This window comes from Podarcis muralis, chromosome 4 (assembly GCF_964188315.1).
Source record: "Podarcis muralis chromosome 4, rPodMur119.hap1.1, whole genome shotgun sequence".
NCBI lineage: Eukaryota > Metazoa > Chordata > Lepidosauria > Squamata > Lacertidae > Podarcis > Podarcis muralis.
Window position 1 is genome coordinate 9,250,682 of NC_135658.1, and position 23,654 is coordinate 9,274,335.

Below are 23,654 nucleotides of genomic sequence, written 5' to 3' on the forward strand. Positions count from 1 at the left end.
CTGAGCCTCTGCAGCTCAGGAGAGACTGGAGGGTCACCGGACCCAGAGGCAACCTCAGCTTCCCCTGACGGGCTGAGAGTGGAGCACCTGCAGGCAATGGGTCCTCCATCACCTCAGGAGTCAGAGCAGACTCAGCTGGTGCCTGCACCTGACGATCCAGCACAGGTGAGGACCCTTCAGGCCCAAGCCCAAGCCCTGGCTCAGCTGGTTCTGGAGGCGGGGAATCCTGTGCAGGCTGGGATTCCTCAGGTTCAGTCTCTGAATCAGATTCCAAGGCCATCACACTTATGCAGAGTCAAACCGCTGGTCTATCTGGCTCCATATAGCCTGCACTGGCTGGCAGCAGCACTCCACAGAGTTTCAGACATCTTTGTTAAAAGTATATATATCCCCCAGCTGTTGGGAAATGAAGAAAACTAACCAGGTTTCAAAAGATTGGCATTATGTTTACAAAGATGGCAACACGTTTGTGAATTGCTGTTATTATAATATATGTGGAAAGTCAGTTACCTGGGAATTAATTGCAACCCCAGGCCTGAGGTCTTAATTACGTTAACAAATTGCCTCAAAACTTCCTAGACACTAGGCTGAGTGGTTGAGCTCTGCAAACATTGGAGCCTTTTGCTTGTGATGCTAATATACTCTTTAAGAAGCGAAAAATTTTATTTTTTCTGTTCGCCTCCTCCAGTTCTTGCCAGTGTCTGAAATTTTATTTGTCTGTCGTATTTGGGTTCCCATCTTGAATAGAGAATTGAAAGTACCGTATTTTTCGCACCATAGGGCGCACCGGACCATAGGGCGCACCCAGTTTTTTGGGGGGGAAATAAAAGGGAAAAAATTATTTCCCCCCCAGGCGCGGGCTGGGGAAGCTCGAGCTTCCCCTGACCCCAGCCCCCAAACAGGCAGCTCTCTGCAAGCCGTGGGAGCCCAGCGCTGGCTCCCGCTGCTTGCGGGGAGGTCCGCGAAGCCTAGACGGGCAGATCTCAGCGCGTGCAGGCTTCGGCATGCCGGCAACTCTCCGCAAGCAGCGGGCGCGCTCCTGCTGCTTGCGGGGAGGTCCGCGAAGCCTGGATGCGCTGATCTCAGCGCGCGCAGGCTTCGGCATGCAGGCAACTCTCCGCAAGCAGCGGGAGCCCAGCGCTGGGCTCCAGCTGCTTGCGGAGAGGTGTGCGAAGCCTGGAGAGCGTGAGGGGTTGGTGCGCACCGACCCCTCTCACTCTCCAGGCTTCAGCGAAAGCCTGCATTCGCACCATAGGACGCACACACATTTCTCCTTCATTTTTGGAGGGGAAAAAGTGCGTCCTATGGTGCGAAAAATACGGTAGTTTATCCACTCAAACCCATGTGCATATATTTGAAACAAAACCATTTTTTATAAAAAAACCACCTTCGGTAACAAAATCCATTAATTTTGTTAAGATTTTGCTAACACCCCTGCGTTGTGTGACTTCACCTTCACCCGAAAAAGCCGGGAAGGACTGAGCTCAGGCAGACCTTACTCAGCAGAGAATTCTGTAACTGTGAAACCACAACTGAAAACGCCCTTCTCTGTTTCCCTCATTGGTTTTAATTAGCGGACCTTGGGTCAGAGGCATCCCTGTTCAATCAACAAAACAATATTTGCGGCCAATATTAGCTTCGCCAAGTTAGCACATTTTATTTCTGTTTCGCCTTGAGGATGTTTTAGTGAGATCACCACAGCCTCCTTGTTTACGAAGCTATTGTGTTGCCAACCTTGCTTGTGAAACATGGACCACTTATAAACGCCATCTCCAACTCCTTGAAAGATTCCATCAATGGAGTCTCCGAAAAAATTTCCACATCACTTGGGAAGACAGGTGAACTAATGCCAGTGTACTGAAAGAAGCAAAGATCACCAGTGTTGAAGCAATGATTCTTCAACATCCTCTTCGTTGGACTGGTCATGTGGTTCGGATGCCTGATTGTCGTCTTCCAAAGCAACTACAGCGGTACCTCGGTTTATGAACTTAATCCATTCCGGAAGTCTGTTCTTAAACTAAAACTATTCTTAAACCGAGGCGCGCTTTCCCTAATGAGGTCTCCCGCCGCCGCTGCCCTTCCACCGTTTGGATTCCGTTCTTGTTGTTGTTTAGTCGTTTAGTCGTTTCCAACTCTTCGTGACCCCCTGGACCAGAGCACGCCAGGCACTCCTGTCTTCTACTGCCTCCCACAGTTTGGTCAGGCTCATGTTTGTAGCTTTGAGAACACTGTCCAACCATTCTTAGACTGAGGTAAAGTTCTCAAACCAAGACACTATTTCCATTTTTGCGGAGTTTGTAAACCAAATCGTTCTTAAACCAGACTGTTCTTAAACCAAGGTACCACTGTACTCTATTCCAAACTTAAAAATGGAAAGCGTAATGCTGGTGGTCAACAAAGGAGGCTTAAAGACTCTGGCAATGCAAATCTTAAAAAAAAATTAGTATAAACACCGACAACTGGGAAACACTGGCCTGCAAGCGCTCCAGTTGGAGAACAGCCTTTATACCAAAGGTGTCATATGGTTTGAAGACGCTCAAACTCAGGATGCAAGTGAGAAATGTGCGAAGAGGAAGGCACGCTTGGCAAACCCTCACCGTGATCAACGCCTACTGAGAAACCAATGTCCCCACTGTGGAAGGACGTATGGATCCAGAATTGGCCTCTACAGTGACTCACGGACTCGTTGTTAAAACCATGTTTATGGAAGACAATCTTACTCGGCTGCGAGGGATTGCCGAAGAAGATTCCTGCCTGCCTTGTTCTTTACTCATTCCGGAAAGCAAAGAATACGAATGGGCAGAAAATTGGCTCGTATTGTGTCATAATTTGAACCTATCTAAGTCTCATTTAGGGGACGCGGGTGGCGCTGTGGTTTAAACCACTGTGCCTAGGACTTGCCAATCAGAAGGTTGGCCGTTCAAATCCCCGTCACGGGGTGAGCTCCCGTTGCTCGGTCCCTGCTCCTGCCAACCTAGCAGTTCGAAAGCACGTCAAAGTGCAAGTAGATAAATAGGTACCGCTCCGGCCGGAAGGTAAACAGCGTTTCTGTCTGCTGCTTTGGTTCGCCAGAAGCGGCTTAGTCATGCTGGCCACATGACCCAGAAGCTGTACGCCGGCTCCCTCAGCCAGTAAAGCGAGATGAGCGCCGCAACCCCAGAGTCGGTCACGAGTGGACCTGGTCAGGGGTCCCTTTACCTTTACCTTTAAGTCTCATTTCCTGAAACAACAGAGATAGCTCAGTTGGTTAGAGTGTGGTGCTGATAATGCCAAGGTTGCGGGTTCAATCCTCGTAAGACACAGTTGCATATTCCTGCATTTCCGTGGGTTGGACTACATGATCATTGGTGTCCCTTCCAGTTTTATGATTCTGTGACCCAAAATGCAGCCATCCTTTGAAACTTGCACTTCTCCAAATTTTGCGGCACAGTTTTCCAACCTAGTAAACGTGAAGGGGGAAAAGGCACGTTATTTTGGGGAAGTTTCCCTAGGAATGCATATGTTTGTAAAAGGAGCGTGCAAAAGGGCGTTACGCTACAGAAGATTGCTCTGCAGAAATGGGCGTATTAGATAAGGCAGGGTACAATAATTGGTACCTTTGCAGAAATGCAACAATGTACGTGCATATTAAGAGAAGTGAATCTTTTGTGAGGACTGTATATATATAAGGAGGGCTTGCAAACTGGTGCAGGAATGTGGCAGACGGAATTTAAGATGGGGGAGAAGTGAGAAACTGAAACGGACAAATTCTTCTCTCCCCAGGAGAGGAATGTGGGAGCTCATCGCAAAGCATTGCTCTGCCAGTGTCGATTTTCTAAATGTGCTCGAAAAGAATTCTTTGACATCAAACAGACTTTGTTGGCTGAGTGGGAGGGCATGCCAGGATATGGTGACTAATGGGATCTAGATTAAGCTGTCATGTCAGTTTCTCTGGAACGAAAGGAAAGATGCAGAGGTGATAAAGCCCGAAAGTAGTAAAAATCCGTTCCTTTGTAAACGCGAGCTTAAAGTTCACGAAATCACCGCTTGGGAGTTAATGGCATTGCCTTCAAAGTGGCGATAGCAATGTGTTTTGAGTATAATGCCACCTTTGTATCTGTTCTTCTTTGGCACTCTCTCGAAACACCCTGGCAGGTGTGTGCATTCCAACAACTCACACTTTCCACTTAGGGCTCTTAAACACACATTACTCATGCACTTAGCATTTCATTATCCCACACAGGAGTGAGATTCTCATTGCTTCTCGTACACACACATACGGAGTTGAGCAGCTGGCTAACACTGGCTTGTGTTGCCCCCTGTTCCTGCCAGCTGCCCCCAGCTCTGAGGTTGCCGAGGACAAAGAAAAGAAAGCACTTCTTTACGCAGCAGAGAGTTAAACTGTGGAACTCACTGCCACATGAGGCAGCGATGGCCGCCGCCAACCTAGATGGCTTTGTAATGTTGCTGTTGGCATTGCGCTGCCTCTGCAGTCGGAGGTTGCATGGTTTTGAATTCTGGTTGTTGGAAACCACATGCGGGGAGGGTGTTGTGGGTTTACCACAGGCACCTGATCAGCCATTGTGAGAAGAGGATGCTGGACTCGATGAGCCATTGGCGTGATCCAGTAAGCTCTTCTTTATGTTCTTACGTGTTACAGAATGTTTAGGAGTGGTGCATGCTCTGGTTATCTCCCACTTGGACTACTGCAATGCGCTCTACATGGGGCTACCATTGAAGGCGACCCGGAAACTACAACTAATCCAGAATGCGGCAGCTAGACTGGTGTCTGGGACAGGCCACCGAGACCACGTAACACCGGTCCTGAAATACCTACATTGGTCCCAGTACGTTTCCAGGCACAATTCAAAGTGTTGGTGCTGACCTTTAAAGCCCTAAACGGCCTCAAAGGCCCAGTATACCTGAAGGAGTGTCTCCACCTCCATCGTTCAGCCCGGACACTGAAGTCCAGCTCCGAGGGCCTTCTGGCAGTTCCCTCACTGCGAGAAGCAAAGCTACAGGGAACCAGGCAGAGGGCCTTCTCGGCCCTTTTAAAAGCCAGAATCTGGCAGGCTGATTGATTTCGTTGAAATGTCAATGAGATTAGGCAATCAATAGAAGAATAGCATTAAACGGCAGTTGTATCAATATCTGCGTATTCCGTAGCAGAGATCGTGCTTATGAAATCTGCGCCTGACCTTTACAGTAATATGTGTGTAGAAAGCAATTTCAGAATTCCAGTGTGCCATGACGAAAAGGATATTGGATATGCGATTTTGGGCTGAAATTTCTGCTTGGGCAAATTGGAACCTTCTTAGTCTTCCACACAGGGCCGTTGTGAAGATAAGTCAATATTAACTTTCAGGGCTGCTATTCAAGCAACAAAGCTCCTCTCCTAATTTATAGTTTTGGGCTTTGTGTTGAGGTCAAATGTTTTTCGTTTGCTGCTGGCTTTCGGATGCACTGGGTTTGTAAATTCGCTGTTAATCTATTCTGCTAAGCCCTGTGGACAGTTTGGTAAGACATTTTAATGAAGTAAAAGCTGGACTAACGCTGTATCATTTTTTTTGAGCTGTGCTAACCGGAACTGTATTGAGTTGGAACATTTATTCTGGCCGTAAAACTGTTGCTGTTACATTGGCTTCAGAGATGCGGCTCTCTAATTTAAAGTTGCGCAGAATAAATTTTAGCCGTGGGCCTCTGCCATAGCTTCGCCTCTGACACACACATATCATTTCTCTCGTTAATCTTGTCCGCCTTTTATGAAGCTACGTCTCACTGGGACGTTGCATGACATGGGAGATACATAAAATGTCGCGGGGGAAGGCACAGATTGGCAGAGCAACCCAACCCCTTTCCATCACAGCAGCTGAAGCGGGAGACGGATGAAATAGTAGCCCCCAGAGGTCAGGAAGCCAAATGAGATGCTGGCTTGTTAAATGCAAAAAAACGCTAATGACCTCCTTTTAAAAAACCACAAAACCTTACTTGGTTTATTTATCGAAATTGCTGTCACCCTTGTTTTGAATGAAGCTCAAGGTCATCTCTGATTTTATATATTGTATCAAGAGAGGGTGTATGTTGTGTTAGGGGCAGGATAGTACCTCTGGTGGGGACGCACATGTCCTTCTGGGGTCTTTTATTCACCTTTGGCCCCCACCCTGCACTCAGGGTCCTACTGGGACACGGGTGGTGCTGTGGGTTAAACCACAGAGCCTAGGACTTGCCGATCAGAAGGTCAGCGGTTCGAATCCCTACGGCGGGGTGAGCTCCCATTGCTCAGTCCCTGCTCCTGCCCACCTAGCAGTTCAAAAGCACGTCAAAGTGCAAATAGATAAATAGGTACCGCTCCGGCAGGAAGGTAGACGGCATTTCCGTGTGCTGGTCTGGTTCACCAGAAGCGGCTTAGTCATGCTGGCCACAAGACCTCCGGAAGCTGTACGCTGGCTCCCTCAGCCAATAAAGCGAGATGAGCGCCACAACCCCAGAGTCGGCCATGACTGGACCTAATGGTCAGGGGTCCCTTTACCTTTACCTGCACTCAGCTCTCACATGTGGTTCCTAGAAGTTGTCAGCAGGTGACAGCGGCCACACACCAGGAAATGGCTTTGACCAGGGCTCCCCAAACTTGTCGTCTGGGCAGTCCAGGATTTCCACACACCTTGCCCAGGCTGGCAAGGGGGCAAGCTGTGGTGTTGGGCAAGGTGGTGGGTGAGTGGGGTTGGTGGGTGTTTTGGATCAGGTTAGCCATATTGATTTGTATGCTGTTGGTGGATTAATGTCATTATCTTGTTGGGCTGTGTATGTGATAAAGGGGAGCCATACCGGGGTGAAGGCGTCTTCTTCTATTTGTCCCCATGTTAGTTTCAGTTTATTGGTTAATTGTTCTAGTAGGGCTGTTTCCCATACTATTTGGTACCACTGGTCCATGCTTAGTCCCGACAGGTCTCTCCAGTGTCTGGTTATGGTGTTTCTGGCTGCTGAAAGTAGGTGGGTTATGAGTTCATTGTGGTGTAAGCGGGCATTATTGTCTTGGAAGATGTTTAGTAAGGTCAATTCTGGGGTGATTTCTGATACTTGCTTGGTTATTTTATTTATTTCTTGTATGGTTGTTGCCCAGAATAGTTGGATTCTGGGGCACTCCCACCACATGTGGAGGTATGTGCCTGTGGAGGTGCACCCTCTCCAGCATTTTGGTGAAGTTCCTGGGTGTATTAGCACTAGTTTTCTTGGTGTTAGGTACCACCTGTAGGTGAGTTTTAGAGAGAGTTCTTTTCTTTTCGTTGATATGGATTTAAAGGGGGTTTAGACCACATTTTGGCCCATTGAGTGGGGTTAATTTCATAGCCTACGTCATCCTCCCATTGTTTGGCAAGGTGGTGGCAGCACTGTGGCTTTTTTTGGAGGCACAGATGGGCAGAAGGGTTTGCCAGAAAAATAAATAAATTCCAGAGAAGTGAGAATGGAGGATAGGGGGTGTTGTCGTTCCCTGGACACAGACTGAGCTCAACCTTCCTCACGATCTTGAGAGGTTAACATGTTTGTTTGTGCAGAGAGAGAGAGAGAATGCCATTATTTCTGGATTTGCATATATCAGTATAAACCAGCCGAAGGAGTTGAATTTATTTGACCCTATCTACATCAAGCTATATTCTATCTTTATCACCAAACTCCAAATATAATTGCACATTGTATTAATTAACATCAGATCGTGAAGCTGAGGCTCCAGTACTTTGGCCACCTCATGAGAAGAGAAGACTCTCTGGAGAAGACACTGATGCTGGGAAAGATGGAGGGCACAAGGAGAAGGGGGCGACAGAGGACGAGATGGTTGGATAGTGTTTTCGAGGTTACCAGCTTGAGTTTGACCAAACTGCGGGAAGTAGTGGAGGACAGAGGTGCCTGGCGTGCTCTGGTCCATGGGGTCACGAAGAGTCGGACACGACTAAACAACTAAACAACAGCAAATTAATTAACATTATTTTTTAATATATTAGTGGCCATGTGATAATTTTAGCTTATAAATCTTATTGTTTAATGTTCTAACTTGTATATTAAGGTACTTGTATAGCTCTGTTTAGAGTAGGTAAGGTCTTGAGAATATAAATGTTTTAAGTTTTTTTTGTATCAATCCGGTATATTTTCTTTTAATCGTTGAATGATTCTGTGTACATTGCGGCAGCCTTTGGCTATGTGCAATAAAACTGACTGAGTGGCTGATATCAGTATAAATCAGCCCATGCAGATTTTATGCAAATATTTGCTCTCTTTTGTCCTTTTTTGGATGGCACCTAAACACCCTTTGCTAGCCCCGCCAGCCTCTCACATTTCTCCTTTTCTTTTTGCCTCCGCAGTGGGAACGCCTCTGGTTCTTAATCCTCACCTTCTCTTTCTTCCTGACCCTGATCTGGTTTTACTTCTGGTGGGAAGCGCACAACGACTACAATGAGATCAACTGGTGAGTAGGGAAAGGGAGCGTGTTTTACCTCTTACCTTTACTGGGGGAGGTTGGGAGTGGGACCTGGGCTAAGAGGGGGGAGCAGGTGCCCTGTGTGCAGAAAGTCCCAGGTTCATTTCCAGGTAATAACTGATGGGAGAGAGATTTATCTTTCGCAGAACCAAAGAATTGTAGCATTGAAAGGGACCCCGGCGGCCATCTAGTCCAGCCCCCATTTTCCCAAACTGGTTGCGTTACGTTTTCATTCATTTGTGGAATTTATATCCCACCCTTCCTCCCCAAACAGATGTGCCATTTAAAGCATGTACAAAGGAAACATTATTGTAATATTTTTTTAAAAAAACAACCCAATTTCAATTAAAAACATCTAACACAAGTTACAGTTAAAACACCCTAAAGGTTAAAAAACGTTCTTCCCTCCAATGATCTTAGGGTTTCCTGGAACTGAATGTCTGGATCCACAGAAACCTCCGCCAGTTTCTCCTGGAGGTTAATAACCATAGAATCATAGAACTGTGGAGTCGAAAGGAACCACAAGGGTCATTTAGTCCAGCCCCCTGTAATGCAGGAATCTTTCGCCCAATGTGGGACGCAAACCTATGGCCCTGAGGTTAAGAGCCTCATGTTCTGCTGACCGAGCTATAGGAGACCAGTGCACCTCCCTAGTGAGGGCATTTCCTAACTGGGGAACCACCACTAAAAAGGCCCTGTTACGGGATCAGCGTCAACTGAACCACCACCACCAAAAGACCTCACCTGGTGACCTGCTGGTTGTATAATATATTTATTAAATTTTCTGTTGTCCAATTTAAAATCTTCATCTTACATCCTTAAGATATCAATGAACTTCCCTTCTTCTCTTTCCATGGTTCATTTTACATATCATAAATCCATGCATATCTTACCAAAACTATACTATTCAGTATCCCATTATCACATCCATAAAAACGTTTTTTACACGGTTGAATTTATCTTAATGCTGCTAGCATTTCCAGATGTACACACTTATTTCCCATCTATTCAATAAACGTTTTCCAGTCTTCTCTAAACGTACAGTGAGGGGGAAAAGTATTTGATCCCCTGCTAAATTTGCCCGTTTGCCCTCTGACGAAGAAATGTCCAGTCCATAATTTTAATGGTAGGTTTACTGTAGCTGCGAGAGACAGAATAATGACAGAAAACCCCCCAGAAACCCAGAAGACAAAAGTCAGAGATTGATGTGCATTATAATGAGAGAAATAAGTATTTGATCCCCTTATCGACCAGCCAGATGTCAGGCTACCTGGTACAATATGTTCTCCTTGTTCTCTTATTCTATATGTTAAGCCTGCGGGTTGCGCATATTCTGTCAGCTTAAGTTGCCATTCTTCTTTAGTTGGGACCTCGCTAATTTTCCATTTTGGGGCTAACAAAACACAGACCGCAGTAGTAGCATACATAAAGAACCTTTTTTGACACCTGGGAATTTTAGTCTGAATTATCCCCAACAGAAAGGACTTTGGTGGGTTTTTTTTGTGGGGGGGGTGGAAGTACTATAAAACATTTTTTTCAATTCATTATGGGTCATTTCCCAGTATTCTTTTACCCTTTTACAAGTCTGCTATATATGAAAGAACGTTCCTTCCATCTCTTTACATCTCCAGCACCTATCTGATTCAGTCTTATATGGTGGTACCTCGTGTTGTGGACGGGATCCGTTCCGGAGGCCCGCCTGTAACGTGAAAAGCCCACAACTCGAAGTGCTGCGTCTGCGCAGGTGCACTGTGCGATTTGGCGCTTCTGCGCATGCGGCAAAACCCGGAAGTAACCCATTCTCAGTACTTCCGGGTTGCAAGATGAAAACACGCAACATGAAGCGGACGCAACCTGAAGTATGACTGTACATCTTAGCAAGCCTATGTTGTTGTTGTTTAGTTGTTTAGTCGTGTCCGACTCTTCGTGACCCCCTGGACCAGAGCACGCCAGGCACTCCTGTCTTCCACTGCCTCCCGCAGTTTGGTCAAACTCATGTTTGTAGCTTCGAGAACACTGTCCAGCCATCTCGTCCTCTGTCGTCCCCTTCTCCTTGTGCCCTCCATCTTTCCCAACATCAGGGTCTTTTCCAGGGAGTCTTCTCTTCTCATGAGGTGGCCAAAGTCTTGGAGCCTCAGCTTCAGGATCTGTCCTTCCAGTGAGCACTCAGGGCTGATTTCCTTCAGAATGGAGAGGTTTGGTCTTCTTGCAGTCCATGGGACTCTCAAGAGTCTCCTCCAGCACCACAATTCAAAAACATCCATTCTTTATGGTCCAGCTCTCACTTCCATACATCACTACTGGGAAAACCATAGCTTTAACTATACGGACCTTTGTTGGCAAGGTGATGTCTCTGCTTTGTAAGATGCTGTCTAGGTTTGTCGTTGCTTTTCTTCCAAGAAGCAGGCGCCTTTTAATTTCGTGACTGCAGTCACCATCTGCAGTGATCATGGAGCCCAAGAAAGTAAATCTCTCACTGCCTCCATTTCTTCCCCCTCTATTTGCCAGGAGGTGATGGGACCAGTGGCCATGATCTTCGTTGTTTTGATGTTGAGCTTCAGACCATATTTTGTGCCATCAAAGTTGTGTCATCTGCATATCTGAGGTTGTTTATGTTTCTTCCGCAATCTTAATTCTGGCTTGGGATTCATTCAGCCCAGCCTTTCGCATGATGAATTCTGCATATAAGTTAACTAAACAGGGAGGCAGTATATAGCCTTGTCTTACTCCTTTCCTTAGCAAGCCTACTTGGAGTTAAATGCCATCTGTGAATCATTTTGCTGGTTCTAGGTGAGAAGACATGTTGGGGCAGGATGAGGGAAGATTTAGGTCAGGAGTTGGGGAAACAGTGCTGCATTCACCCTGATGGACCAGCCTTCGTTTCCATCAGGCTGTTGGCTTCTGTTTGAGCCAGCTGTAAACACAGCGGTTTGGAGGCCAGCGCTCCCAATAGTATAATGATGCAAATGATCTTCTGTCAGGAGCCATTGATGTGAGATGGATCACATGGACTTTGGTCAGGAGCAAGTCAGGCTGTTGCCAGTTCTCCTGGGGGATATGTTGGTGTATGAGGGATATGAGGGATATGCCTCGCAAACGGAAAGCATGTATTTGGTCCGCTTATGTGGCATTTGCACCAAACTGAGGTTGTTGGTTCCCATGGGCATTTCGAGTGAGCTGCAGCCCCAACAAATCTGGAAAACAAAGTACATTTTTCATAATTTTATTTTTTGTTATGTGCAAATGGCTTGAGATACCTATGAGGTCCATGAATTACCATATAGCATATATTCAACACAAAAAGGAGCGACAATTTGTTGTTGACAAAGGACAGCTGGACATATAAAATGTAAAGGGAAAGGGACCCCTGACCATTAGGTCCAGTTGTGACCAACTCTGGGGTTGCGGCGCTCATCTCGCTTTATTGGCCAAGGGAGCTGGCCTACAGCTTCCGGGTCATGTGGCCAGCATGACTAAGCCGCTTCTGGCGAACCAGAGCAGCGCACAGAAATGCCATTTACCTTTACCATTTACCGTTTACCTTCCCGCTGGAGCGGTACCTATTTATCTATTTGCACTTTGACGTGCTTTCGAACTGCTAGGTTGGCAGGAGCAGGGACCGAGCAATGGGAGCTCACCCCGTCGGGGGGATTCGAACTGCCGACCTTCTGATTGGCAAGTCCTAGGCTCTGTGGTTTAACCCACAGCGCCACCCACATCCCCAGCTGGACTTATAAAGGGCCCCATTACCTTCAGTAGCTTAGGGCCTCGTCAAACCTAAATCCAGCCCTGGTCACCCCCTGCAACCCAGCAATCTTCCTTCTACAGAGATTCAGAACTTTGGTCCACTTAGCGCAGTGTTGTCTGTCTGCATCAGTGTCCCTCAAACTCCCCGTCCCCCCAGGCCACCATTTCAGAATAAAAAATTGCATGTTTAATCAGCGAAAAGTCATTGTGAACCTGTGTCAAAGACTTTTTGCGTAAAAAAAAGAAAATGAAACCTCAACATCTGAATTTGAGGGCTGAAGATCTTTTGTAAATTGTGTTTCTAAAGGAACTTTTGTTATTGCCAAATGCCAATGTCTTTGCATTATTAAGTTCTGAATAAAAAATCATTTTAAGTTTGAGCTTAATAATCATTTCACTATTAATATGCTTCTTAATTGTATTTCACTATTAATATACTTCTTTATTGTATTTCAGTTCAACAATTACTTTGATAAAAAATTTTGCCCTAGAGGACACACTTTTTCCCCTCCAAAAATGAAGGGGAAATGTACGTGCATCCTATGGGGCGAATGCAGGCTTTCGTTGAAGCCTGGAGAGCGAGAGGGGTCGGTGCGCACCGACCCCTCTCGCTCTCCAGGCTTCAGGAAGCAAGCCTTGGGCTCCCTAGGCTTGCGGATAGCAGCCTGCATCCCGAAGCCCGGGGCACGCTGAGCAGCGCACCCCGGGCTTCGGGCAGATATCCGCAAGCCTGGGGAGCCCGGCGGGAGTTCCCTAGGCTTGCGGATAGCAGCCTGTTCTGGGGGCTGGGGTTGGGGGAAGCTCGGGCTTCCCCCGCCCCAGCCCCGCGCCTGGGGGGGAAATAATTTTTTTTCTTTATTCCCCCCCCAAAAAAAATTAGGTGCGCCCTATCGGCCGGTGCGCCCTATAGGGCGAAAAATACGGTACATATTTTGTTATGTGCAAATGGCTTGAGATACCTATTAAATTACCATGTAGCATATAAAAAAAAGGTAAAGGTAAAGGTACCCCTGCCCGTACGGGCCAGTCTTGACAGACTCTAGGGTTGTGCGCCCATCTCACTTAAGAGGCCGGGAGCCAGCGCTGTCCGGAGACACTTCCGGGTCACGTGGCCAGCGTGACAAAGCTGCATCTGGCGAGCCAGCGCAGCACATGGAAACGGCGTTTACCTTCCCGCCAGTAAGCGGTCCCTATTTATCTACTTGCACCCGGGGGTGCTTTCGAACTGCTAGGTGGGCAGGAGCTGGGACCGAACAAGGGGAGCTCACCCCGCCGCGGGGATTTGAACCGCTGACCTTTCGATCGGCAAGCCCTAGGCGCTGAGGCTTTTACCCACAGCACCACCCACGTCCCTATGTAGCATATACTCAACATAAAAAAAACCAGCGACAATTTGTTGTTGACAAAGGACGGCTGGACATATAAAGGGCCCCATTGCCTTCAGTAGCTGAGGGCCTCATCAAACCTAAATCCGGCCCTGGGCATCTTGCATAGGATCTGACACCCTGTTTTGTTTTTTTAATAGCTTGCGTCGCGCCTGCTTCTGCCAAATTCTTTTAGGAAGTTTTCTTAGTGGCTGGCTCTCAATTGTGGAATTTCTTTTCCTGAGCTCTTGCCAGGATCCAGAACTGACTTCAGGGAACCTCTCCGTTCTGGGGCTTTTGCCAATATGATTTTGGTTTACTGTGGGGGACCCTTTTTCTTCCCCAGCCGAGACCCTCACTGTGTCTTGGCCAGCCCTGGGATGCGAAGAGGGAAGGGCTGCATTCCATTAATGGGAGTGGCGAGTGCAGAATGGACCACCGTGCAGTACGTGCAAGACATGCATTGTCAGACAGTTTTAATCATTTTCAAATGTTCAAAACATGTTTTTATTCATATTTTTCATTGCACCGTTTTGTCACCGGGGTGCTTTTCGACCTGGGCTTCTTCAGAAGGAAAGAAGGGAGATGCATACAAATAATGAAAACATGTAATAATGGCATTTTTAAGCAGATGGCACTTCTGTCATGGAAGCTTGAGCTGAGATTCCTGCATTGCAGGGGGTTGGACTAGATGACCCCTGGGTCCCTTCCAACTCTAGGAGTCTATGATTGTATTATTCAAATCAATCAATAAAAATATGTAAAAAATGGAGAGATCGAGAGAGATATAGCAGCGTATCTCTTCTTTCTCGTATCCAAAAATGCAAGAAAGGCTTTTACACTCGCCAGAAGCTCGGCTCTGCCCTCGCCAGTTCTGGAAAGAGCCTTTAAAAAAGTCCCATATGCTCAGAGACTTTGTGCCTGTTTAATGGGGCTGGTGACAGCAGCCACGAAATTAAAAGACGCCTGCTTCTTGGGAGAAGGGCAATGACAGGCCTAGACAGCATCTTGAGAAGTAGAGACGTCACCTTGCCAACAAAGGTCCGTATAGTTAAAGCCATGGTTTTCCCAGTAGTGATGTATGGAAGTGAGAGCTGGACCACAAAGAAGGCTGATCGCCGAAGAATTGATGCTTTTGAATTATGGTGCTGGAGGAGACTCTTGAGTGAGCACTCAGGGCTGATTTCCTTCAGAATAGACAGGTTTGATCTTCTTGCAGTCCATGGGACTCTCAAGAGTCTCCTCCAGCACCAGAATTCAAAAGCATCCATTCTTCAGCCTTCTTTATGGTCCAGCTCTCACTTCCATACATCACTACTGGGAAAACCAGAGCTTTAACTAGATGGCCCTTTGTTGGCAAGGTGATGTCTCTGCTTTTTAAGATGCTGTCTAGGTTTGTCATTGCTTTTCTCCCAAGAAGCAGTGATCATGGAACCCAAGAAAGTACAATCTCTCACTGCCTCCATTTCTTCCCCTCCTGAATTAACTTTACCCAACTTGCTCTTCAGGGGTTCATTTTGATCCTTGCACAGAGGCTCACTGTCTTCTCCTCTCTCTCTTTAATTAACTTTGGGTTTAGCGAGCTTTATTAGGAAGTGTGTCTCTATTTAAATGCAAATTTCGACATTTTTGTCTGGGATGGGATGGAGTCAGCGCTTGTGGCAGAGATTTATGGGGACAGCTCTTGGGGGTGTCGCTGGGCCACAGTTTCAGAATTAAAAATTGCTCTGTGCCACACAACGAATTTCTTATTGAAAAGAAATACGTTGGAAAACGGCAGGGAAGATCTCCGAGCAGTGCTTCATGTGCAGCATAGAACACTGCAACTTTGTGATATGAGAGCCAGTGTGGCGTAAAGGTTTGCAGCAGTTCTCAAGCTGTGGGTTCCCAGATGTCGTTGGACTACAACTCCCATTATCCCTGACCACTGGCCATGCTGGCTAGGCATGATGGGAGTTGTAGTCCAAAAACATCTGGGGACCCACAGGTTGAGAACCTCTGGTTTAGAGTGCCTGACTAGGACCTGGTAGAGCAGGGTTCGAATCTCCACTCAGCCACGAACCTAACCTTGGGCCAGTGGGCATCTCTTAGCCTCCTCACCAGCCCAGTGCTGGATATTCATATAAGCCAGCATGAGTTTGACCAAACTGCGGGAGGTAGTGGAGGACAGAGGTGCCTGGCGTGCTCTGGTCCATAGGGTCACGAAGAGTCGGACACGACTAAACGACTAAACAACAACAAACAAGCTATAGCTTAGGGCCCCACTCTCTTGGGGGCCCCCAAAAAATTAAAGGAAAAAACCTGGATGTACATTTCCAAAGTATAAGATAAAAACAAATAAAATAAAACCTACATACAGCAACAGTGTTTTGTGTTGTGTAGGCTCCTAGGATGTAAGTCATGGGCCCCGCCTGCTAGCCTGCTTCCTAAAATATCACTGGTTCGCTCATTTCTATATATAGGGTGCCTACATTCTGCATGTGCAAATGGCTTGAGATACCTATTAGGTCCATAAATTACCATATATCAGGGTTCAGCAACCTTTTCCAGCCGTGGGCCGGTCCACTGTCCCTCAGACCTTGTGGGGGGCTGGACTATATTTTGGAAAAAACTATGAACGAATTCCTGTGCCCCACAAATAACCCAGAGATGCATTGTAAATAAAAGGACACATTCTACTCATGTAAAAACAGGCTGATTCCTGGACCGTTTGCGGGCCGGATTTAGAAGGCGATTGGGCCGCATCTGGCCCACGGGCCTTAGGTTGCCTACCTCGGTATATAGCGTATATTCAACACAAAAACAGCAACAATTTGTTGTTGACAAAGGGCAGCTGGACATATAAAGGGCCCCGTTACCTTCAGTAGCGTAGGGCCTCGTCAAACCTTAATCTGGCCCTGAGCCTACATCACAGGGTTGTTGTGAGTGAAATGGGGAGGAGGAGAACCCATTGCCTTTGGGAGATAAAGGTGGCTTATAGATGTACTAAATAAATAAACCACGGAACCAGACCATGTCCAGAAGGACCTGCAGGTTGGTGGTTGTGCATCAATTGGACGCTCACAAAATAGTCGCCACCTGTATTGATTGCCCTCAAGTCTTCCTGCCACAACAGTGTGATACGTTACAGAGCATCAGCGATACCCATCGTGCCTGCCTCTGATCATCTTTCTCTCTTTTGATCCTTCAGGTTTTTATATAATAGAATGGGATATTGGAGCGATTGGTCCGTTCCGATCCTTGTTTCAACGGCAGCTGGTTTCACGTATATCACAGCGTTATTGGTAAGTTTTCTTTTTTAAAATTCTTATTTATACTTTTCAAAGTTATACATTTCACCGATTTTAGTCATTTTGGCATTTATAAAACTTGACTTCCTTCCCCCTCTTTCTGCGGTTCCCTCAATTTATTTTTTAATATCTTCTGCATATCCCAGTTAACTTAATTTCTCAATTATTCATCTTTAAATATATGCTCTTGTGAAACACCAGGTTGTTACAATAATCCTGCCAGTGTTTTTTATCTGTTTACAATTTATCTGTACATATTCAATAAGAAATCAAGTTTTTTTTAAAAGTTTTTTTTTTTAAAGTTTGAGAACCTCTGGGCAGGACTGACCAATTGCCTTGACTTGGTGGAAGGAAGTTTCCTGGATTCCTAATCAGTTTTTCCCCCTTTCTCTCTCTCCTTCCCAACTTGGTTGCCCTTTCAGATTTTAGCACTATGTCACATAGCAGTAGGACAGCAAATGAACCTACACTGGATCCACAAGGTAAGGCACCTTTCACTATACAGCGCTGTGGGGGGGGGGAAATTGGGTTGGCTTTTGCAGCCCAATTCTCCAGTGTCCCCTAAGTCCGTTAATCGGTTGGAGAAAAATGAGTGGAAGCAGGAACCAGTAGAAGGAAAGAAAGGCAGATCTTCAGTTGCATGGCAAGACCCCACACCCACCCCATCTCTAGATAGTGAAACACACGGACACCAATATTTTGGGTTAATGGGATAACTTTATTGGCCACAGATGTGAGTGGTATTGGCTTAGGCACTGGAACTGAACCGACTACCGTATTTTTCGCTCTATAAGATGCACCCGACCATAAGACGCACCTAGTTTTTAGGGGAGGAAAACAAGAAATAAGAAGCCTCCTGAGCGAAGAGGGAGCGCTCCTCCCTCTTCGCTCAGGAGGCTTTGCGGGGCTATCCCTGAAGCCAGGAGAGCAAGCGGGATTGGTGCGCACCGATCCCTCTCACCCTCCTGGCTTCAGTGAAAGCTAGCCTACTGGCTTTCCTCCCACAAGAGCTGCACACTCTTTAAAGGGAGCGTGGCTCTTGGGGGCTTTTCTGGGAGGTGGGGGAAGGGACAGAGCATTCTGTCCCTTCCCCCATCTCCCGCAAAAGCCAGGGATAGCCGCGCGAAGCCTCTGCAGGGCAGCGGGATGAAGGCTCTCCGCTGCCCTGCGGAGGCTTCGCACGGCTAAGCCAGAAGCTAGAACAACGAGAGGGAGCACTGCGCAGCGCTTCCTCTAGCTGTTCTGGCTTCTGGGATAGCCCGCAAAGCTTGCATTCACTCCATACGATACACATTTCCCCTTTACTTTTTAGGAGGGGAAAAGTGCATCTTATAGAGCGAAAAATACGGTATATCTAACTCCTGCACGTCATGCAGGTAATATCATAACGGTCAACCACCAGTAGGGGGAGCCCTGTTGATGTACATCAGGGGTCGGCAACCTAAGGCCCATGGGCCACAAGCGGCCCACGGGGGTCATTTAAACGGCCCCCAAGCCACCCCCAAACTGAGTCGCCTGCTCGGCGAGTCCCCACGCTCTGCGCTAAACCGGCACAGCATGGTGCAGGGACTCGCTTCCGCAGCGCCGGAAATTGCGTCTGCGCAGACACAGACACCGGAAATTGGGGGCGGGGTGTGTGCGTGCACGCATGATTGGGCCCATCGATGAATCTCCGCTGGAGTGAACCGGCCCAAGCGAGGTAAACCTTGCCGACCTTTGATGTACATCAACTGCGAACTCCTCCAGGGTCCCAGATGAGGTCGTGGCATGGCCCTAGCCTATACCCGGGCTTCGGACTGGATCCACACCCCCGGATCCCTTTAACGCAGCGGTTCTCAACCTGTGGATCCCCAGATGTTGTTCAACTACAACTCCCATCACCCCTAGCTAGCAAGGCCAGAGCTCAGGGATGATGAGAGTTGTAGTCCAACAACATCTGGGGACCCACAGGTTGAGAACCACTGCTTTAATGGAATACCCTTAAAGAGGAGGGTCAAGTGAAGACCACAACCTCCCCTCACAACAACCAGGTTTACCAATGGCTAATGGCCAAACCTTACAAAGTTGTGACGATTGCTACAAAGCAGGCGAAAACCACATGGCTGGTGCCAGTTTGCCAAGTGGGAAAATTCCTACCTGGCCCCCTCAACAGGTGACCAGCTGTGGTCCATAGCAAGGCCAAGATGGCGAACGCATGTACAGTCATACCTCAGTTTACAGACGCTTCAGGTTGCGTTTTTTCAGGTTATGGACCTTCCGAAACCCAGAAGTACTGGAACGGGTTACTTCCGGGTTTCGGTGGTCACGCATGCGTAGAAGCAGTAAATAGCGCTTTGCGCATGCGCAGAAACACTGAATCGCAACCCGCACGTGTGTAGACGTGCCACTGCAGGTTACGAATGCTGCGGGTTGCGAACGTGCATCCCGTACGGATCACATTCGCAACCCGAGCGTCCACTGTAAATAGGGCAGGAGATCGGATGCAGGAGGAAATAAAGAGACAGAGCAGAGGTTTAAATGAGATTAGCCACGTCCCCCAGCCGACTGGATTGGGCAGCCATGGGGCGTGATGCGGGCGGGACTCACAGTGACACGGGTGGCATCCCCACGGGGAGTGCTCATGGCCAGCCTGCAACCTCGCCCCCCTGGGAGGGCGAGAGGATTTTTCTGTTGTAACAGAGGTCCCCCCCCCACACTTGCAATGAGGTGAGGACCCAGAACAAAGGTGTCCAGTGACTTTTAAAGGTTTTGGAAATTGCCCAAGCCCAGACAAAGACCACCCAAAAGCCACCACAGGAGAGTCACTGAAAGCTACGGCCTGCAACATAAATTTGAAGGTGTAGCTTGGCTCCTATCTGTCAAGATAACCGGGTAATGTTTGCCGATTGTCCTTTCCTGGCCGGTCTGGGCCATTCCTTCAAAATGGTAAATACTTTATAGTTCCTGAAACCATTGTAGAAATATATTAACAAAATAAAAAAAATTGCCCAGTAGCACCTAAGAGACCAGCTAAGTTTGTTCTTGGTATGAGCTTTCGTGTCCATGCACACTTCTTCAGATACACTGAAACAGAAGTCACCAGACCCTTATATATAGTGAGAGGGTGGGGATATAACAACAGAATCCGCTGGGCAGTGGGGCACAGCGAAGGAGGTTGTGGCTGCAATTCTGGGCGCAATCCGCTTTGAACACAGCAGGACTTACTTCCAAGTAAATGTGGATAGGTTTGCACATTGTTACAATAATTTTAAGGTCTCAGGTATAGAATAAATATTCATAAATGCACACATATCTAAATATATGAACCATGTGTCTGAAATAGTATGGGAGAGCAATCCTGAAGCCATTTTGACTCTCCCACTGAGCTCAAATATTCCTCTGCAGTAAGGGAGGCAAATGGGGAAAGCCTTCCCATTGTCTTTTTGCTTACAAATCCTGTCTTAAGGGCATATTTCTGTATGAATCGGGTGAACCTGAGACCTGGACTCAGGAACTAAAGTATTTACCATCACAAAAGAATGGCCAGGCTGTCCTGGTAATGCAATCAGTGACCATTGTCAGGTATCTTGGCAGACTGGCCTCCTTCTGTGATGTATGTATGATGTTTTGGGGGGTGGTCTTGGGCTACAGGGTGGGCAATTTCAAGAGTCTATATAAAGGCTTGCGCACCATTGTTCTGAGTTATCTCCTCCCTCCTGCATGTGGTGTGTGGGGGACCCTGTTGCAACAGTTATTAAAGATCAGGCTTACTAGCTGCTTTGCTTCTCAATATACCGTATTTTTCGCTCCATAAGACGCACCTTTTTCTTCCTAAAAAGTAAGGGGAAATGTCTGTGGAGCGAATGCGTGGTCCATGGAGCCAAATTGCCCAGAGGCAAAAAGCAGATCATGCTTTTGTTGTTGTTGTTGTTGAAGGGGGTGTTGAAACAAAGCCGCTGAACGTTTGCCAATCGGGGAGAGAGATAAGGGACGCTAGAGATAAAGGAGGCTGCCTGGGAGGGGGGAAGTAAAGACAGCAAACTTGCAAGGAGAGGAGACAGGAATACTAAAACAAGCAATGAGGAGGGAAATTAGAAGAAAAGGAGGAGCAAAAAAACTGCTCCAGCTAAGGAAAAGACACTAAGGCAAACAAGAGGGAAGGGAGTGTGGAAAGGAAGCCGCTGATCGGCAAGCGATCGGGAGAGAGATAAGGGACGCTAGCGGAGGCTGCCTGGGAGGGGGGAGGTGAAAGCCCATGGTTCCTCAGGATTTTTGCATTGGGTCACCCCAAATTCACCATCAGATCACATAGCATGTCCATGGCTACAGCCTGCACCAAAAAAATCACGCACCCACTGTTTCGTGGGGCCGCAATGGCGCAAAAACGTGGTTACATAGCACTGATCCACATGGATCCTCAGGATTTTTGCACTGGGCTACCCCAAACTCACTGTCAAATCACATATCATGTCTGTGGCCACAGCATGAACCACAAAAATCATACATCCACTGGTTCGTTAAGAATATTTTTTTTTCTTTCTTTCCTCCTCTAAAAACTAGCTGCGTCTTATGGTCAGGTGTGCCTTATGGAGTGAAAAATACGGTACTCTGGTTGGCCTCTGTTGTTTTCTCCTACTGATAGGGAACCCACTTAAGGACTCTATACGGGCTCCGGAATACCCCATAAGGGAAAGGGAGCAGTTTTTCTTACAACAGCTGTGAGGGTTGCTGTGTTGGAGCGTGTGGCATGGCTTAAAAGTGCTCCGTGACTCTTACGTTGAAGAAAGTTGGGTGGGCAGAACTCTGCAAACCCCCAGTCACTTTTTCGCACTGATCCTGTTAGTTTGACAGGAGAAATTTGAATCCTACAAAGCCTTCTGCTGGCTTCGGTCTTACTTTGTCCCCACGCCTTCCTCGCTCATTCTTCCTTGCTTCCGATTCATGCCTCTCCGAATGAAAGCGCATTGGCTTCACAATAGGAACTTGGGTCGCAGCGGTAGATGAGATAAAGGAATAGCTTGGCTATTGCTGCCTTTTAGTCTTATGAGTGATTTGGGCGGGGGGGGGGGGAGGCCGCAATAGAGAGATTCTCCAGTACGTTCACTGCGCTGCGCCCTTCCAGCGATTGCAATCTACGGCGAAGTGAATCTCATTACGTTACGCCCGTCACAGTGAAATGTGTTATTAGTGCTTTGCCATTCAAGCTCCTTTTGAGACCCTCCACATCGGTCAGTTCCGGGGATTAATCTAAATCCCTTTTTTAAGAAAAGAGAAGAGAGCGAGAGAGACAATCCCAGCAGCCTGTATCTCCTCTGCCTGCGACGAAGAAAAACCCAGCGAAATGGAGCGCTTTCTGCTTCAAATTTATCCCTGGCTCTTGAAACAGGATTGTGTCTCTGCTCGCTTAGTTAAAACCATAATATTTGCAGAGCTGGAAGGGACCTGAGGGTCATCCAGACCAACCCCTCAGTTTAAAGCTACGGTTTGATTGTCAAAAGCAGGTGTTTGTGAAGTAGAGGGCGGGCTGGCCTTCCACGCTGGCTCGACTCCTTTCTCAGATGCAAAGAGTGCCTGAGCTTTGATTAGAGCTTCCTTTCAGCGCCAGAGGGAAAGAAATACAATGAAATCTCTGGCCTTTTCTTGCCTTGCAGATTGGGTTGATAACCACCTTGATAACGACCGTTGTCACCATGTGCTCTATAGCCCAGCTATGGGATGATGAGTGGAGCATGGTTGCCATATCCTTGCAGGTAAGTGTCATGGCAGAAGGCAGGAGCCAACCATAGTTCTTCCGCCTTCTCTAAATAGCCCTCCGGATCAGGGCCGGATTTAGGTTTGATGAGGCCCTAAGCTGCTGAAGGTAACAGGGCCCTTTCTATGTCCAGCCGTCCTTTGTCAACAACAAATGGTCGCTGTTTTTTTGTTGAATATGTGCTATATGGTAATTTATGGACTTAATAGGTGTCTCAAGCCATTTGCACATAACAAAATACATATTTTATCAGAGTAATTGTTGAACTGAAATACAATTAAGAAGAAGTATATTAATAGTGAAATACAATTAAGAAGAAGTGTATTAATAGTGAAATAATTATTAAGCTCTACCTTAAAATGACTTTTTATTTATAACAAACTTAATAATGCAAAAGGGACGCGGGTGGCGCTGTGGGTAAAAACCTCATTGCCTAGGGCTTGCCGATCAAAAGGTCGGCGGTTCGAATCCCCGTGGCGGGGTGCGCTCCCGTTGCTCGGTCCCAGCGCCTGCCAACCTAGCAGTTCGAAAGCACCCCCGGGTGCAAGTAGATAAATAGGGACCGCTTACTAGCGGGAAGGTAAACGGTGTTTCCGTGTGCGGCTCTGGCTCGCCAGATGCAGCTTTGTCACGCTGGCCACGTGACCCGGAAGTGTCTCCGGACAGCACTGGCCCCCGGCCTCTTAAGTGAGATGGGCGCACAACCCTAGAGTCTGGCAAGACTGGCCCGTACGGGCAGGGGTACCTTTACCTTTACCTTTAATAATGCAAAGACATTGGCATTTGGCAATAACAAAAGTTCCTTTAGAAACACAATTTACAAAGACTCATAATCTAGTCTCTAGAAACTTGCTATAACATGAAATAATAATAGGTGTAAATATAGGATGCAAACTACTAATAATTATAAATAGCAGAATTTAGGCACCCTGTATATAGAAAGGAGCAAACCAGTGATGTTTTAGGGAGCAGGCTAGCAGGTGGGGCCCATGACTTACATCACAGGAGCAAAACACTGTTGCTGCATGTAGGTTTTATTTTATTTATTTTTTATTTTATATTTTGGAAATGTA

At 47.2% G+C, this 23,654-nt stretch overlaps 1 protein-coding gene across 2 annotated transcripts in view; it reads left to right on the top strand.

The window, feature by feature from the left end:
• The window catches only part of GDPD5 (glycerophosphodiester phosphodiesterase domain containing 5), a 174,794-nt gene that overhangs the window by 107,873 nt on the left and 43,267 nt on the right, over positions 1 to 23,654 (top strand). For both annotated transcript variants that reach the window (XM_077926903.1, XM_077926904.1), the window contains exons 3-6: positions 8,334 to 8,437; positions 16,751 to 16,844; positions 17,273 to 17,332; positions 22,481 to 22,579. In XM_077926903.1, coding sequence (XP_077783029.1) covers positions 8,334 to 8,437; positions 16,751 to 16,844; positions 17,273 to 17,332; positions 22,481 to 22,579 — 357 coding nt within the window. The remainder of the gene's footprint in view (positions 1 to 8,333; positions 8,438 to 16,750; positions 16,845 to 17,272; positions 17,333 to 22,480; positions 22,580 to 23,654) is intronic.